At 37.8% G+C, this 15584-nt stretch overlaps 1 protein-coding gene across 5 annotated transcripts in view; it reads right to left on the bottom strand.

Annotated features, from left to right (window-relative positions):
- The window catches only part of grip2b (glutamate receptor interacting protein 2b), a 184260-nt gene that overhangs the window by 85789 nt on the left and 82887 nt on the right, over nucleotides 1-15584 (bottom strand). Inside the window, exon 1 of one of the 5 annotated variants that reach the window (XM_079889925.1) lies at nucleotides 11702-11776. The exons of the other annotated variants lie outside the window; for them this stretch is intronic. Coding sequence (XP_079746051.1) covers nucleotides 11702-11756 — 55 coding nt within the window. The 5' untranslated portion in view covers nucleotides 11757-11776. Of the gene's footprint in view, nucleotides 1-11701; nucleotides 11777-15584 lie in introns of those variants that run through there. 5 annotated transcript variants of the gene reach the window in all.

Raw genomic sequence — 15584 nt, forward strand, 5'->3', positions numbered from 1 at the left:
TCTCAGTTTGCCTTGAACTTCACCGCTATAAAATTGTTTGCTCACCGAACCAAGGCACACTTAACCTCTTGCGTCTGTCATTGACATGTTTGCGGTTCAAAAACCACTAAACAGAACTTTCATTTACCCTCTAAATAGCGCAGGAGGACCATCCCTATTTATGCTCTCTGAATAACTAAGCAGTTGCACCATCCTAACCCATAAAACACTGCACATGAGATATTCAACATCTCAATGTTAGACAACAATAAATTGGAGATTTCAGCTGACCAAATTTTCCTATGCTATCCACATTCAAATTATGTTAGAAAAACCTGTCAGAAAAGTCCCATCAACATCAAGACGATCCACAAATGTGTATTTATGAATGCTGCTTTGCACTTGTGAGTCATATTTTGTTAATATATTCATTTTGAGACCTAAATTAGATGCAGTCTTCCCAAGAAATAAGTGAATTGAGTCTTTGAGGATGGGACATAAATATTGTATGACAGGTATTAATCAGTAGAGGGCAGTAAGGGTGCACACATGTCAGAAGAAACCCAACTGCATTCGCTGGATTATGAATAATGATAATGAGACATTTGAGGTGAGTAGGGTGCCATCCCTAAAATGAGGGGTTGATTTTACTCCAGCCATATATTTAAAATGATAATCATGGCCATAATGAAAAGGCATAAACCTGTCTTTAAAATAAGATGGGCTAATTTGAATGCCAATCCATTCAGATGAAGGACTGCATGTGCACAGGGAGGGAAAAGTCACAGGGGGAAGTAAGGCCTATACCTTTTATCCAGAGCATACATTTCCACCACATTAAACATTAATAAACACATTCAACTGAGAGTTGAGAGTGACATGAAGTAGTCAATATTAGCTACATTACAAGCTACAAATAAAAAGTGTCCAACTACATTGAATCTATGTATGTACGTGTGCAATGTTTTTGTAAATATATTAATATCAGCAGTATTTATTAAGCACTAAAACAATGATTTCGATAGACCTATACAACCTGGAAGCTAATTAGCATTTTAGCTATGGGTTGCCTCTGGGATTTCTTGCGTTTTTCTAGAAAAGTGGTTTTGGATTTAAGAGTAAATGCAGAGCTAACATTACTTGAAGAAACTTTCTCATTTTGTTCTACAACATAAACTATACTGAATTTTGAAACTTCTATGCCTTTAAGCTGGAAACAAGTTCTTACATAAGGAGTTGCTAACTGTTGTCGAATTTGTCAAGCATGTAAACTCAAAGCCCTGTGGAAGCTTTTTTACTCATAAATAGCAAACTATTATTGTAAAAATCCATTAGCAATCATCAGTTAGACTTCTGGGGTGGCCTACAAAATGATCGCCTTGACTAATAGTGTGACAGTATTAAATGGGAACATATACATTTAGACTAAAAACAATTAGAAGGCATCCTAACTAAGTCAAAACTGTGATAATCTGCTGTTTTTAAAGGGGTGGTTGATTATGATTTCACTTGTTTAACTTTAGTAATGTTGCTATTTGACCATAAACAACATCTGCAAAGTTACAACGCTCGAAGTTCAAAGCAAAGGGAGATATTTGCTTTTAAAGAAATTGCTTTTTAAGGACTACAACAAATGGCTGGTAGAGACTACACGACATTCCTCCCGGGTCACCAACCCTAAAATTTACATAAACCCCTCCCCCGGGAACGTGATTTATAGATTATCAAGACTGAATACGCAAATCAATGACTAGAAGATAACTACACAACCTACATAAATTTATCAACTAACCATTCAGAAATGTCCTGTTGCTTCTACATGTTGTCAGTTCTTCTTGAGTCTCTCCATCATTGTCTGAATCCGGTTTGAACATAAAAGTCTAAAAGTTTTTGAAATTTTCAGTGCATGTCTGTGTGAGGTAAAAGGACACAAGCTGTTGAAGATCTGCCCCCTGTGCCGGGAGCAGCAGCTCATTTGCATTTAAAGGAACAGACAAAAACTGTGCGTTTTTGCTCACCCTCAAAAATTGACAATTTTAACATGCTATATAAAAATATCTGTGGGGTATTTTGAGCTAAAACTTCACATACACACTCTGGGGACATCAGTGACTTATTTTACATCTTGTGAAACGGGCATTATACCACCCCTTTAAAGCTAAATTGTTCAGAAAATGAAACAAAATAGAGCTTGCTTGGCCATAAAGTTGCCTTTGTAATACAAGAAGGCACAAAAATGGTGTTATCACTTGTGACCAAAGATAGCATGCAATAATTTTCTGACAGTGTCAGAAATTTAGCATGATCATCTCACAGAGTGTTTGCTGCTACATCTACTGACTAGCCAATAAAAATGCAACATGAAATGGCGTATTGTTCAACACGACATGGCGCTAAAACATAAACCTATACCTCAAGCTCCATTTGCACTTGGCATATCAAGTTGGCCTCTTTTCTCTAGCCATGACCGAGTCCATATTCTGCTCTTTCGCCTCCTCCTCCTCTTATTCAGCGCACATAAAAAACACAAATTTACCACTAGCACATGCAGATGACATTTTATTCCTCTATACTAACTTGCGTCGTAGCCTACGATTCAATAGGTGTCATCATCGTAGTCTACATACATGTCGTACCCAAGTTTATTAGATCCATGTCTCGCAAAGACTTCTACCAAATCCAGTGATGCTGCAAAACCATGAGCACCGAACAAAGAAAGATCCCAATTAAAATAGTGATGTACCAAGAATTTTTTATAACAAAACAAAGATATTGGGCCCTATTTTGCACCCAGCGCAATTGACTTTGTACACCGACGCATGTATCATTCCTATTTTGCACCTGCGCAAAGCGCGCTTTTCCCTCCACAGACGCACGTCGCTAAACTAGGGAATGAACTTGCGGAGGCTCCCTGGGCGGTTCAGCGCAAAAAAGGAGGCGTGTTCCGGCGCAAACAATCCCTGTTGCTATTTTGCTGTTCCATAAAACAATTGCGCCACTGACCAGAAAAAAACCTAGTCTAAAGTCAGTGGCGCTGATCATTATGCTATTTTAAGGGCGCATGCTTGGCCATAAACAATGTAGAGTGTGCACAACGTGCATACACTTTGATTCTCTCATCTACACAGAAGCAGCTGTTTTCATTTTTGCAAATCATACATTATTACGATAGATAGATAGATAGATAGATAGATAGATAGACAGATAGACAGATAGATAGATAGATAGATAGATAGATAGATAGATAGATAGATTGATAGATAAACAGTTTATTATAAAAGCATACATCTAGCTTACACATTTACCCAAATTATCATACGCCTGTTTAACCAAAGTTAATTTGGGTGTGTTTCTCCATCCCCAACGTCCCTGACGAGAACGTCGGTCTCCTCGGCTGTGAACCGCTCCTGGCAAATCCGCCGTTATAATAGGACTCCGCTATAGAACAAGCGCGTCTGCTCTTAAAGGGAATGTGAGATGTCGCTCTGATTGGTTTATTTCACGTTACGCCCAAACCACACCTATGCATAATGAAGCTACTTCAGACCACTTTTTTTTTTTTTTTCAGCTACTTTTTTTTTTTTTTACAAAGACCACATTTAATGTTTTGAGAGCATTTTCTTTCTTGAGAGCACTTTATTCAGTATGAGTATTTAATTATTTGTTCCTATGTATTGTGGAGTGTTCTATGTTGTGTGTTCTTGTATTGGATGCCATAGTCATTGCACTGTAAAACAAATTTACCTACGGGTACAATAAAAGTAACCTAACCTAACCTAACCTAACCTAACCAACCCATTTTAGATTTGCGTCGGGCGCAAGAGTCATTTATCCCGCTGGTATAATAGCAACAGCGCCCAAGACCCGCCCACATCCGCTTTGCGCATGACACTTGCGTTTCAGATCGTTAAAATAGGGCCCATTAAGTCAAAATGTGTCATTGGAAAAGTGGCAATGTATCTATTTCAGCCATAATTTCTTCTGCCGAAATTTCGGTGCATCACTAAACAAAAATCCAACAAAGACCGACCAAGTTCTTACCAAAAGGTAAGTATTAAATTAGATTATTTGCTGATTACAAATATAATTAACTACAAGTATTTGTGCATATTAATTTCTAAGGCAAGTAAAGAATTTAAAAGCCATTAAAATGGCTTCAGGAGTCAAGATATTGTTTATTTCCATGTCATTGAACATAAGCTGATATAGCCTACAGTCCACAACAATCCATTTTGTAATCAAGTTTCTCAATCTGTCGGAGGTAGAATCGAGACCCCAAGGCACGTTGCTTTTAGTAACAGCTGGGTCTAGGCTGACTGAAGAGTTTCCAAATGCGAAAGAACGTCTGCGAAACACCCTAAAACATGGTAAGGGTTTGCAACCCTGCCCCTAGTTCCTGCAATTTGCAAACCTCACCAGTTTCCTCACAGTCTATCAGATCGGCAGACTCGGCTACTCTGCCAAACCTCATTCGCTTTCCTGCCTCTCAAATGGAGCCAAACAAAGCTAGATCAATACAGATACGCCTCAGGATGCCAATCGTGGACTCCGCAGAGCTTCGAACAAACCCCTGCAGTGAGGAGGAGGTCTGATAGCCATCACAGCACACTGAGATATGGCTCTCGAACGCTGGAGCTCATATCAGCACACGGGACACATGCCACCATCCTCTCAGTATTCAGCGCCAGCGAGCAGCCCAGACACAGTGCCTGATTAACTCAATGCACCATCACAGCCTCTTGAGAACGGACAAGTGGGCCGCACCAGAACAGGGGATGGATGTAGAAAATAAGCATGAAGGAATTGATTGCATGAAGGGGTCTTTTTCAAATAGAGGAAGTGAAATGGGTTGAGAGGAGACTTGTCTGGAAGGCTGCCAAGTAGCGGCATAATTTAAAAGGCGAGGGGGGCAACGTTAGCTCAGGTTGTTAGTAATGTGGGCCACCGTGGAATAAATTATGATGATATAAGGAAGGCGATTTCATTATCTCCATTAAAAAGCAATTAATATTCCTAATTAAAAAGTCTTGATTCTTTAATGACTGCCAACCTTGTCCTCTCAGGTCAAAAATCAAAGACTTAAGATTAGGACTAAGGCAGGAATGTAAATTCTGCCATCATTTGCTCGCCCTTGTGTCGTTGCAGACCTGTATGAACAATGTAAAACACAAACACAAACACAAAAACAAAAGAAGATATTCGGATGACAGTGCTGTAAACAAATAACCGGGTCAGGGATTGGATCTTGAGAATCTGCTCAGGTTGTGAACCGGATCAACTGAGGCCACATAGCCGGGTATTTAGAGAAACTAAAATATAATGTGACGCATAATGTGACGTTTGAGAACCTAAAACCCCATTTCTCCCAGCTGACACGGCAACACATAACCGGCGTTATCAGAAATCTCCACTTTGGCCGGAGTTTTTAGAAGTAATCGTTTTCTGTGATAAAAACAGGGTTTTCGTGTAAATGAGAGGCTAAACCACAGGGAAATATCTGCGTCTTCCCTTCGTGTAAACGGGGCCTGATTCTCTGAAAAGATCTGTCATCAGAATTTCTCCTCGAAAGTCATACAGATTTGGAACAACATGAAGGTAAGTGAATTATTAGATTTTTTTTGGTGAACTATCCCTTTAACCTGTGTGAAAAAGTACAGTACAATTAAGCATACTTTTCATAAGACTATTTTTATTATTTGTTATTATTTATTAAAAGTCCATGAATATCAAATAGCAGAATATCCCTGACAAATATACAAAAAGTTTGCAATGCAAATATACAAAGTTTGCAGTGAAAATTCATGTTCATTCTTGACATTCTTTCTTATTTGCAATATAACAAAAGTTATTTAGAGAAATGTCTCAGTTATAGATTTTTTTTCACACAAAGAAAGTTAATGGAAACCAAAACAACTGGGTCATCAATATTCTTCAAAATATCTTCTTTTGTGTTCCACAGAAGAAAGTCTTACATGTTTGGAACGACGTGAGGGTGAACGAATGATCACAGAAGTCCTTTAAGTGGAAACTGAATGTACAGAAATGTCTTCAGACACTTAATTCAATGTAAAATGTAATTAGAATTTGTAATTAGAACTCAAGAAGGACATGTGTATGTTACTTCATATAAATAATTTTATATGTAAATAAACTTTAATATAATTTCTGTTGAAACATGTTTGTGATGTATTTAAATATACTATAATTATACATTTATAATGATAAAGTAGCAATTTAAAAGTAATATTGCAAAACACTACAGTTAAAATCATAATCAAGTATTATATAATCAATATGATCACGTTAACGTATGACTCATGAACTAAATCATTTATTAATAATTACTGCATCAACTATTAAAGTTCTATATGATTAATAGATTAAGTAATGTATGAATTGTTATTAATTAAATGTGTCATAATATATTAATTCCTTAATAACTTAACTAATAGTGTGAATTAATGTGTTAATTAACACAATGGGTCGAAGCTATGTATTTCAACTTCCAGTTGTCTACTTTAATTAATCATTAGCTAATGATTTGCATCGGTATTATTTACACATTGAATTAATAGCAATGCATATGACTTAATCTATTAATCATAGACTCTTTATTAGTTGCTGATGCAGTTATCATTAATTAATGGTTTAGTTCTTCATGAGTCATACATTAACATGTGGTTACAAGTGCATTAGTTAAGCATGAATCGAAGCATATTATTGAAGCATATACAATACAGGTGCATACTTTAATGATTAATTAAAGTATGCACCTGTATTGTAAAATGTCACGCTTCTTTTTCACAAGGGAATATACACTCACCTAAAGGATTATTAGGAACACCATACTAATACTGTGTTTGACCCCCTTTCGCCTTCAGAACTGCCTTAATTCTACGTGGCATTGATTCAACAAGGTGCTGAAAGCATTCTTTAGAAATGTTGGCCCATATTGATAGGATAGCATCTTTCAGTTGATGGAGATTTGTGGGATGCACATCCAGGACACGAAGCTCCCGTTCCACCACATCCCAAAGATGCTCTATTGGGTTGAGATCTGGTGACTGTGGGGGCCATTTTAGTACAGTGAACTCATTGTCATGTTCAAGAAACCAATTTGAAATGATTCGAGCTTTGTGACATGGTGCATTATCCTGCTGGAAGTAGCCATCAGAGGATGGGTACATGGTGGTCATAAAGGGATGGACATGGTCAGAAACAATGCTCAGGTAGGCCGTGGCATTTAAACGATGCCCAATTGGCACTAAGGGGCCTAAAGTGTGCCAAGAAAACATCCCCCACACCATTACACCACCACCACCAGCCTGCACAGTTTCACAAGGCATGATGGATCCATGTTCTTATTCTGTTTACGCCAAATTCTGACTCTACCATCTGAATGTCTCAACAGAAATCGAGACTCATCAGACCAGGCAACATTTTTCCAGTCTTCAACTGTCCAATTTTGGTGAGCTTGTGCAAATTGTAGCCTCTTTTTCCTATTTGTAGTGGAGATGAGTGGTACCCGGTGGGGTCTTCTGCTGTTGTAGCCCATCCGCCTCAAGGTTGTGCATGTTGTGGCTTCACAAATCCTTTGCTGCATACCTCGGTTGTAACGAGTGGTTATTTCAGTCTAAGTTGCTCTTCTATCAGCTTGAATCAGTCGGCCCATTCTCCTCTGACCTCTAGCATCAACAAGGCATTTTCGCCCACAGGACTGCCGCATACTGGATGTTTTTCCCTTTTCACACCATTCTTTGTAAACCCTAGAAATGGTTGTGCGTGAAAATCCCAGTAACTGAGCAGATTGTGAAATACTCAGACCGGCCCGTCTGGCACCAACAACCATGCCACGCTCAAAATTGCTTAAATCACCTTTCTTTCCCATTCTGACATTCAGTTTGGAGTTCAGGAGATTGTCTTGACCAGGACCACACCCCTAAATGCATTGAAGCAACTGCCATGTGATTGGTTGATTAGATAATTGCATTAATGAGAAATTGAACAGGTGTTCCTAATAATCCTTTAGGTGAGTGTACAGTAAATGTTAAAGGGATGTTGATGTCCTCAGCACTATTCAAATCACTTTATTGGTCATTTATTTATTCCCAATAAAGTGATCTACAAGATATTTCACATCACACATTTTATCTCGTTACCATTTTATGTGCTTAAAAAATACAAAAAAGCCAAAGAATTACTCTGTAAAAGCCTTCAAATATGTGAGACTTTTATACTGTATAAAAATGATCAAAACATGCTGTGTGTGCAGTGAAACATATGCAACCAAAAATAGCGGTTTCCTTTCTCTTGTTAAGCCTTGCCTCGGGCCAACACCATCGCCACACTGACAACAATATCATTAAAAAATAATTGTTACAGCAAACAGTTTTTCTCTGTGCTAAATACCTTTTCATTTACTTTGATAAACACATAAAAGAGCACAGTTGTTGGCTTCTAGCCATTAGGAAAACATATTTTGCAATTTAATGAAAACACCATCTCACTCTTGACTGATCATGGTTTAATTTACTGAAATGTTTTCAGATTAACTTAGACTTGAAAACTACAAAAGGTCCTTTGAATATTGACTCTTTGTGACTACAAACAATTAACCTTTGAGTCAAAGGATTTGTTACGCTTACGACTTACACCAGAGACAAAACAACAAGCGCACATCTTTTGAACTCTCTTTCCCAGTGCCAGACTTTGTCTCAAACTTTCCCATCCACGAACTTTAGCTAGACACAATAAACCAATTTCAAAGGCAAATGCACCTTGAGGTGAACGTAAACAACAATATCTTCATATAATGCTATGCAATCTTTTTGCCTTGCATACATTCCCTAAGCAGAAAAACTTGCACAACGGCGAGTAAATGAAAGTGTGCAGAGCGAGGCCCCTAAAGCATTCCCAGGTAGTCAAATAATACATGTGCGAGAAAGCAATAAATCACCCCCATCTGGCAACATCCTCTATGCTAGCAACTTGTGACATGGATCAAAAGGAAGAGCTTTTGTTTGTACTCATTAGCAAGGACCTTGTAGCTTTCATTTTCTCGAAAAAGCGCAGCACCATGCAAACACCCTCAACACGTATGTCCTTTTGTTGAAAAAACAAGAAATAGATGTACTGTGCAAGGTCTCCTACGAGCCACTTGGAAATGAAGATCTAGACAAAGTCACTTCCATCTTTCATCTCCTCGCTTTAATCTGCCTCTTATTCCATCTTCTTCAATCAGTTGCTGTTCAGAATTCTGGCGTTAACAACGTTTTCAATCCCTAAACGTACTTTCATCATCCATACTCATATTATTGGGATAAGAGGTCAGTCAGTCGGGATGGAGACTATCTTCATCTTTCTCACAATCATACTTTTCTTTGATCTGTTCTTTGCTTCACAGAAGCAAATCTTCGTACATAAATTTGCTTCTGAAGTCATTTATTTTTTATTTTTAAGGGGACATGCACAATACATTTTTGCGGTTTAAAAACGAAAGGCGCAGGTCAGTGGGGCGGAAAAATGCAAGGTCTAAAGGCGCAAATGAGTTGAACTTATTTTAACTTTAGTGCTGCATTTTTAAAACACCGCGTTATGCACGAGACGCAAGATGTGAGCGCAACGATCAAACACAGCCAACTATTGCGTGGTTACATTGAAAAACAATGGAAAATCGTGCAGTGGAATGGAAAAACGCATTCTGTGTGATTGGCCCCTAAGACGATTACAATTTTTTTATGGAAAATACAAAAAATAAAGAAAATTAGCAGTTTGCCCAGTAGTCCAAGCTGATTTACTAAAAGGCAAGGTACAGTAGGTTTGTGCTGTCAAAGTGGTAGGATTTACACAACTGTCTACAATCATTCAACAATGGTTTCTATATCCCTGGAGAAAAATGTTGCCATAATTCAATCAATGTGATGTGTATCTTCTCAAAGAATGTGAATAGGATATCAAGTTACACAAAGCAAAAATAAAAGCCACTCTAATATAATTGCAATTTTACGGCCTGCTGCTTTCAGTTAGTATCTTGGCTGCATAGTTAAATTGAGTGAGAAGTTGATTTTCAGCTTGAGATCTCAAGTGTAGTCAGTCTAGTCTCAGCATTTTTATCAAGCTTGTCCCGACCCCACCTCTCCATATATATATATTCAATGAAACTGCTGTGGCTGATCAAGCCTCTCAGATTAAATTTCGAGTCTTCGCTAGATTGAGTCTTCATGAAGCTAGCACATATTCATTGATATAAAAACATTCAACTGCAGATTTTTAAGATTTCCTAGAGCTTGGATAAAGCATGTAGACTAGGAATGAAATGTTATTGCAAAAAAAAAAAAAAAAAAAGTCACATGAGGACCACAGGCCCAATCCATGAAATTCCCTTCATCAATCATTCGTTCACTTGGACATTGGAAACAGACTGGTTTTATTGGTTCAATCTAAAGACTTTCCCCGCCCAATCTGTGGCCATTACATCATTAATCACTTTATGATTGTGTATTCAATGTGTTCTTAGCATTGTTCCCAGCTGCCCAAATCTATTTTCCTCAATATGGCCAACTGGGATTCATTGTGTGTGGCCAACAGCTTCTTTTGTCTGTAAATATGATGTGTCAGTTTGAGGAACGACCATAAAAAAAATAGAAAACTTGGGAATAAAATGTCTCTAAGATACATGTTTTCGAAGAAAAAATGGATTATGCAAACCAGAAAATGGAAAAGGCACAAGGAAAGAGTAAGAACCCCAGAGTGCATCACCCACCATTGATACATGAACATGTAAACTTGAACTTCCGCCAAGGACCAGAACACTGAAACTATCTGCACCCCCACACACAAGCTTCAACAGCTGGTGTTGCTTCTACAGTCTTGAACTTTTGTAGGCATTGCTTTATTGATTTCTTGCATAGTAGCTTAAGGCTAGAGATCCCGAGATGCATAAAAACGAGCTCTTCTAAACGGATGGATCAGAAGAAGTGTCAAACTTATCAGCTTGATATCTGCACAGGCCTGTTACATTTAAGATCACAGCCAAGAGCGGTTTATGCATTTAAGAGTACTATAAGTGATCTGTACACAGTTAGATAGATAACTGCAAATGAATAATCTGTATTTGTTGCCATGCTGGCAAAATAAAGTGGCTAATGAGTACAACAAAACAAAAAAAGAGAGAAGATTTCAGCACAACACTGAGATGCTTTTAAGTTTTGTAGTCAAAAACATGCAGCTAATCACACCCTGCAAAACTGTGCTTCAAACGTCACTATAAAGTGTGAAGGCCTTTTAATTCTAGACTAAAAATACCACTCGCTGTAATGAAACGTTAATGAAAAGAAATTATAAACATTGAAGGACTCTTGATGCTAAGAATAAATTATAAATAAGCCACTCATTTAAAAAAGAAGAGGTTTATGAATACGGCAAACACAACTTAAGCACTCACAAGCACACCATAAGTATCACCGTCCTTGGATTTTAAAAGGATGTTCACAATAGACTCACAAAAAGCTTTTTGATTGGCTTTCCTGGTACTTGAAAAAAAAAAAACCCTGACTTTTCTTATATCAAGTTTCAAAAATCAGTAGACAAGGCAAGATTGCATACATCCAAAACAGAGTTAATCACACTCCCTAATAACCCAATAATCCTGAAACTCAACACTTAGAAAGGTTTCGGACCCCCATCCCAAAAGCTTGTGTTAAAGTGGTGCATTGCACAATACCCTTGATCCTGCGTCTGATGACCCCCATCCGGCACTTGAGCGAAACGGAAAACATATCCTCCTCTTACCGCCTCCTCTCCTCTTCAGCGACTCATCGTTGGAAGAAAAAAAAAAGAGAGGGAGAGGGGAGAATAGCTCCAAAGCACTGTGGTAGGAGTCACATGGCACTCTCAGGAGCAGTCCGCCACTCCACAAAGGCAGGGAGACAAAACAAGAAAAGGCAATTTCTCATTCTCTACCTCTCTACACGTTACATACCCATCCTAGCTGAGGAAAGTTGTGGCGCTCTCAGGCAAGGCAGCATCTGTCAGAATGACAGAGCGAGTGAGGGAGTAAAAAAAAAAAAAAAAAAGCCTGGGAACAAACGAGTTGTTCGAGCTCCTGCCAAAGAACACCTCGGCATCTGAGTGCTTCCTTGTCATGTCTTTGGATCGGTACAAGAACGGTAATCAATATTTATAACTCCTTATCTTTTCTGACATCGCTCCCTCCTTTTGCAGTATTCTTCCTTTTTTTCTTCTCAAATCCTCCAGTGCGCCACTTGCCCTCTGTCTTTTTTTGCACTCTTGATCACTTTTTTTCTGTCTCTATCATTTTCCCTTTCTAGATCACACGCACAACCGGTGACACTGAAAAGCCTTTGGGAATTGAATAGAATTACTCCTCTCTTTTCCCACATTGGAATTCTGCTACAATTAATCACAGCAGCGCCGAGTTGATCGCTCCATGTAATACAGCGGTGGTTAAGGCATGATAGCAATACTCCACACAATGCATCAACTTACATAACAATAACACTCCTAATAAGTGAAGCAGGGGTAGGGATGAATGCAACTGCACTTTGCGGATGCAAAAGTGTACTTGCTTGCATTGTACTAACTTACAATTGTCGTAAATCAAAATAGCTTAGGAATCTCCCTTCATTAGTAGTGTGATACTTTTGCATAATAATGGTTTCTTAAATAAAAAGCTACCTAGAGAGGCATGGCTTTTAATCATGATTCAAGGAGTTCCCCTGGGCTCTGTACTTGGCCCAATTAAACTCTGAAGCATTGATTGTATGCTTTGGGATTTACATAGATTTCACATAGGATGAACTTCAAATTTATTAAAGGCAATAAACATCGAGATAAATCGACAAGATAAAGTAATAAAACATGACTTCGTGTAGCATATTGTATTCGTAGTCACGTTAACACAAACTAAAGGCATTAAATACATTACGTGATACTGACGCATAAACTAAAGTTTCCAACCTTTAATTTTTCATCATTCTAAGACACCTACACATAAAACACATCACATAGTTCTTCATAATTAATGAAGATATGTAAATGACTGGAGCTTTTTACTAAAACATTAATGAGCTGCCTATGGTGCCCCATATTCACATTGCCTTTTGATGAGCGGCGCTTACCTGAAAGTCCAGAGACATCTTTTCATGCAATATATCATATCCATTTCAAATTCATTCACATGCATAATGAAAAACAATAAAGTCACGAAACATTAAATATAATGATTAACTGATTTTCTATTGCTTTAAGCTCATTCATTCATTTTAAATGTTACATTATAACAATTGCCCTGTAATATAATATTGGTTTAAATCTACATCATGCATTAAACTGAGAAATGAGAAGAGAAATGTCAGTACATATTTTCTTTCATCTTAAGAAGAGAGCACACTCAGCCAGTTCCGTTATGCTCATCAAAAGGCTAACACAGTTCCCCAGAGATGAACTTTCTCAACTATTACATTTCATTGACTAAAAAAGACATATAAGGCCAGATTTCCTAAACAGGGCAAATTAGCGTGAGAGCGCAATCCCATAAAAGTGCCAATGGGACTGGAAAGTTCTGCTCGTGATCAACTGATCACGCACAAATTAAAGAACGCAGACACAGCCGGATCATACAATGATCAACACAATCTACCAAGAGCAGCATCAATAAGCATCTGGTTTAAGACATGCTTTTTTTGGGGCAGTAAATAATGGCGCAAATACCAGTATATTGACTAGCGCAAACTTTAGCAAATCTCCTCCCATACATTTAGCGTCTGAAAGGGAAACTCAAATGCATTGCCACAAAAATAACCAACGCTATCTCACGACCAATTCGTACGAGTGATAAAAAAGTGGCTAATTCGTACGAATTCGTACGACCTCACTTGTACGAATTTGTACGATTTGTCTAAACCCACGTGATGGGTAGGTTTAGGGGCGGGGTCAGGGGTAGGTCATTCGTATGAATTCATACGAATTGGGCAATTCGTAAAATATGTACGATTTAGCAAAAATTTTACGAATTCGTACGAGTGAGGTCGTATGAATTCGTACGAATTAGCCACCTCGTAGAATTCGTACGAATTGCCGTGAGATCAGGCTGAAATAACTGTCCACACCTTTTCAGCGCTAATTTTTGACTGCTTGCGTTTAGTAAATCCTGACAGTAGTTTTTAAGAGGGTTTGCGCCGGCACAAGCTGTTAGTAAATCTGGCCCTTAGTTCACAAAATAGCTCAAGTTTACAGACTTCCACAATACACAGTTACGTTATTGGCTGATCGATTCATTATTTGCAATGTGAATCTACGAAGTTCTTAACAAACCACAGTCATTATCATTTGAGACATTAAGGCTTCTGTCATGCCTCATTATCAAAGCACACCAGATCTGCTTCATCTAGATGCTGCAAAGAGTTAAAAACATTGTCTTTGATGCATCTTCAGTTGATCGAAACCCTTAGGCCATACATAATCAGTGCTTCACAAAAGTACGTAAATGTATACGCAGAGCATATTCCAGGCAATATCATTCCCTCAGAGCTGGACCCAAATGAGATCTCAAATGACCAAACAAAATAATATATATAATAAAACCTTGTAGAGCAACAATTCACAATAGCAAACCCCCACTGTGAACTTAAGGCAGGTTACAGCATACGAATCCTGAAACGGATAAACGAACTGAATGAAGAAAACAGTGTTATACGTCAGTTATGAAAGCAAAATGTCTTTGATAGATTCTGCTGTCAGTACGCCTACTTCTCTCATTCTTTTATAAAAGTGATGGCCCTGTTTCATCTTCAGCACATAATGAATTATACCTCTTCCCCTGAGTGCAACACTCGACAAACAATAGAAATGAAACAAAAGTAAATGAATCATTTGTATGAAATTCTTTTCATAATTACTCCAAAAAGATGTACTTTACAGAAGCTGATACATTAATAATTGTGTTTTTGTTTTCACTATACGGTAATGAATCACATTTCCATCCGCTATAGCTCATGTGCTGCTAATAAGGTGATGAAAGGCTTTGTTTTTGTTTTTTTCTTCTAAAAAGCATCTCAACTTTTCCATGCTACAGATTTTTTTCCCCCATCTACATAAAACTTGTAAGGTTTTGGTTCCACTAGAAAGATTCATGAACATTTCACAATATAAGTTGCTTCACAGATTTTCAGGTAACCGTATTGCCTCTAAAATGGAAAGATTTGTCTTTTTCCCTCCTTCTTTTTACTCAAAGAAACGTGAAGGAAATATAGCTGCATTTTGATCTCTGGGCTTGCTGTGCAATTTACTCATGAATTCTGATTAAAATGCATGTTTGCCGCCCACCCCGAGAAAAAACAGACCAAAAACTAGGCCATTTCCAGAATAGCAGCAATCAGGCCTATTCTGTGCTACATAATAAAGTTGCCAAATAGAAAATTATTCAGCCATTAATAAAGCATGCGTGTGCTTTCCTGTTATATGAATTAGTGCTAAAAGACATAGATACAGTCACTTAAAGTATATTAAAAATTCTGTACATGCAAAAAATAAAATATATATAAAAAAATCTAAATAAGAACTAAATTTATAACCATGTTAATTAA

Source organism: Squalius cephalus, assembly GCF_949319135.1.
Source record: "Squalius cephalus genome assembly, chromosome: 13".
Taxonomy (NCBI): Eukaryota; Metazoa; Chordata; class Actinopteri; order Cypriniformes; family Leuciscidae; genus Squalius; species Squalius cephalus.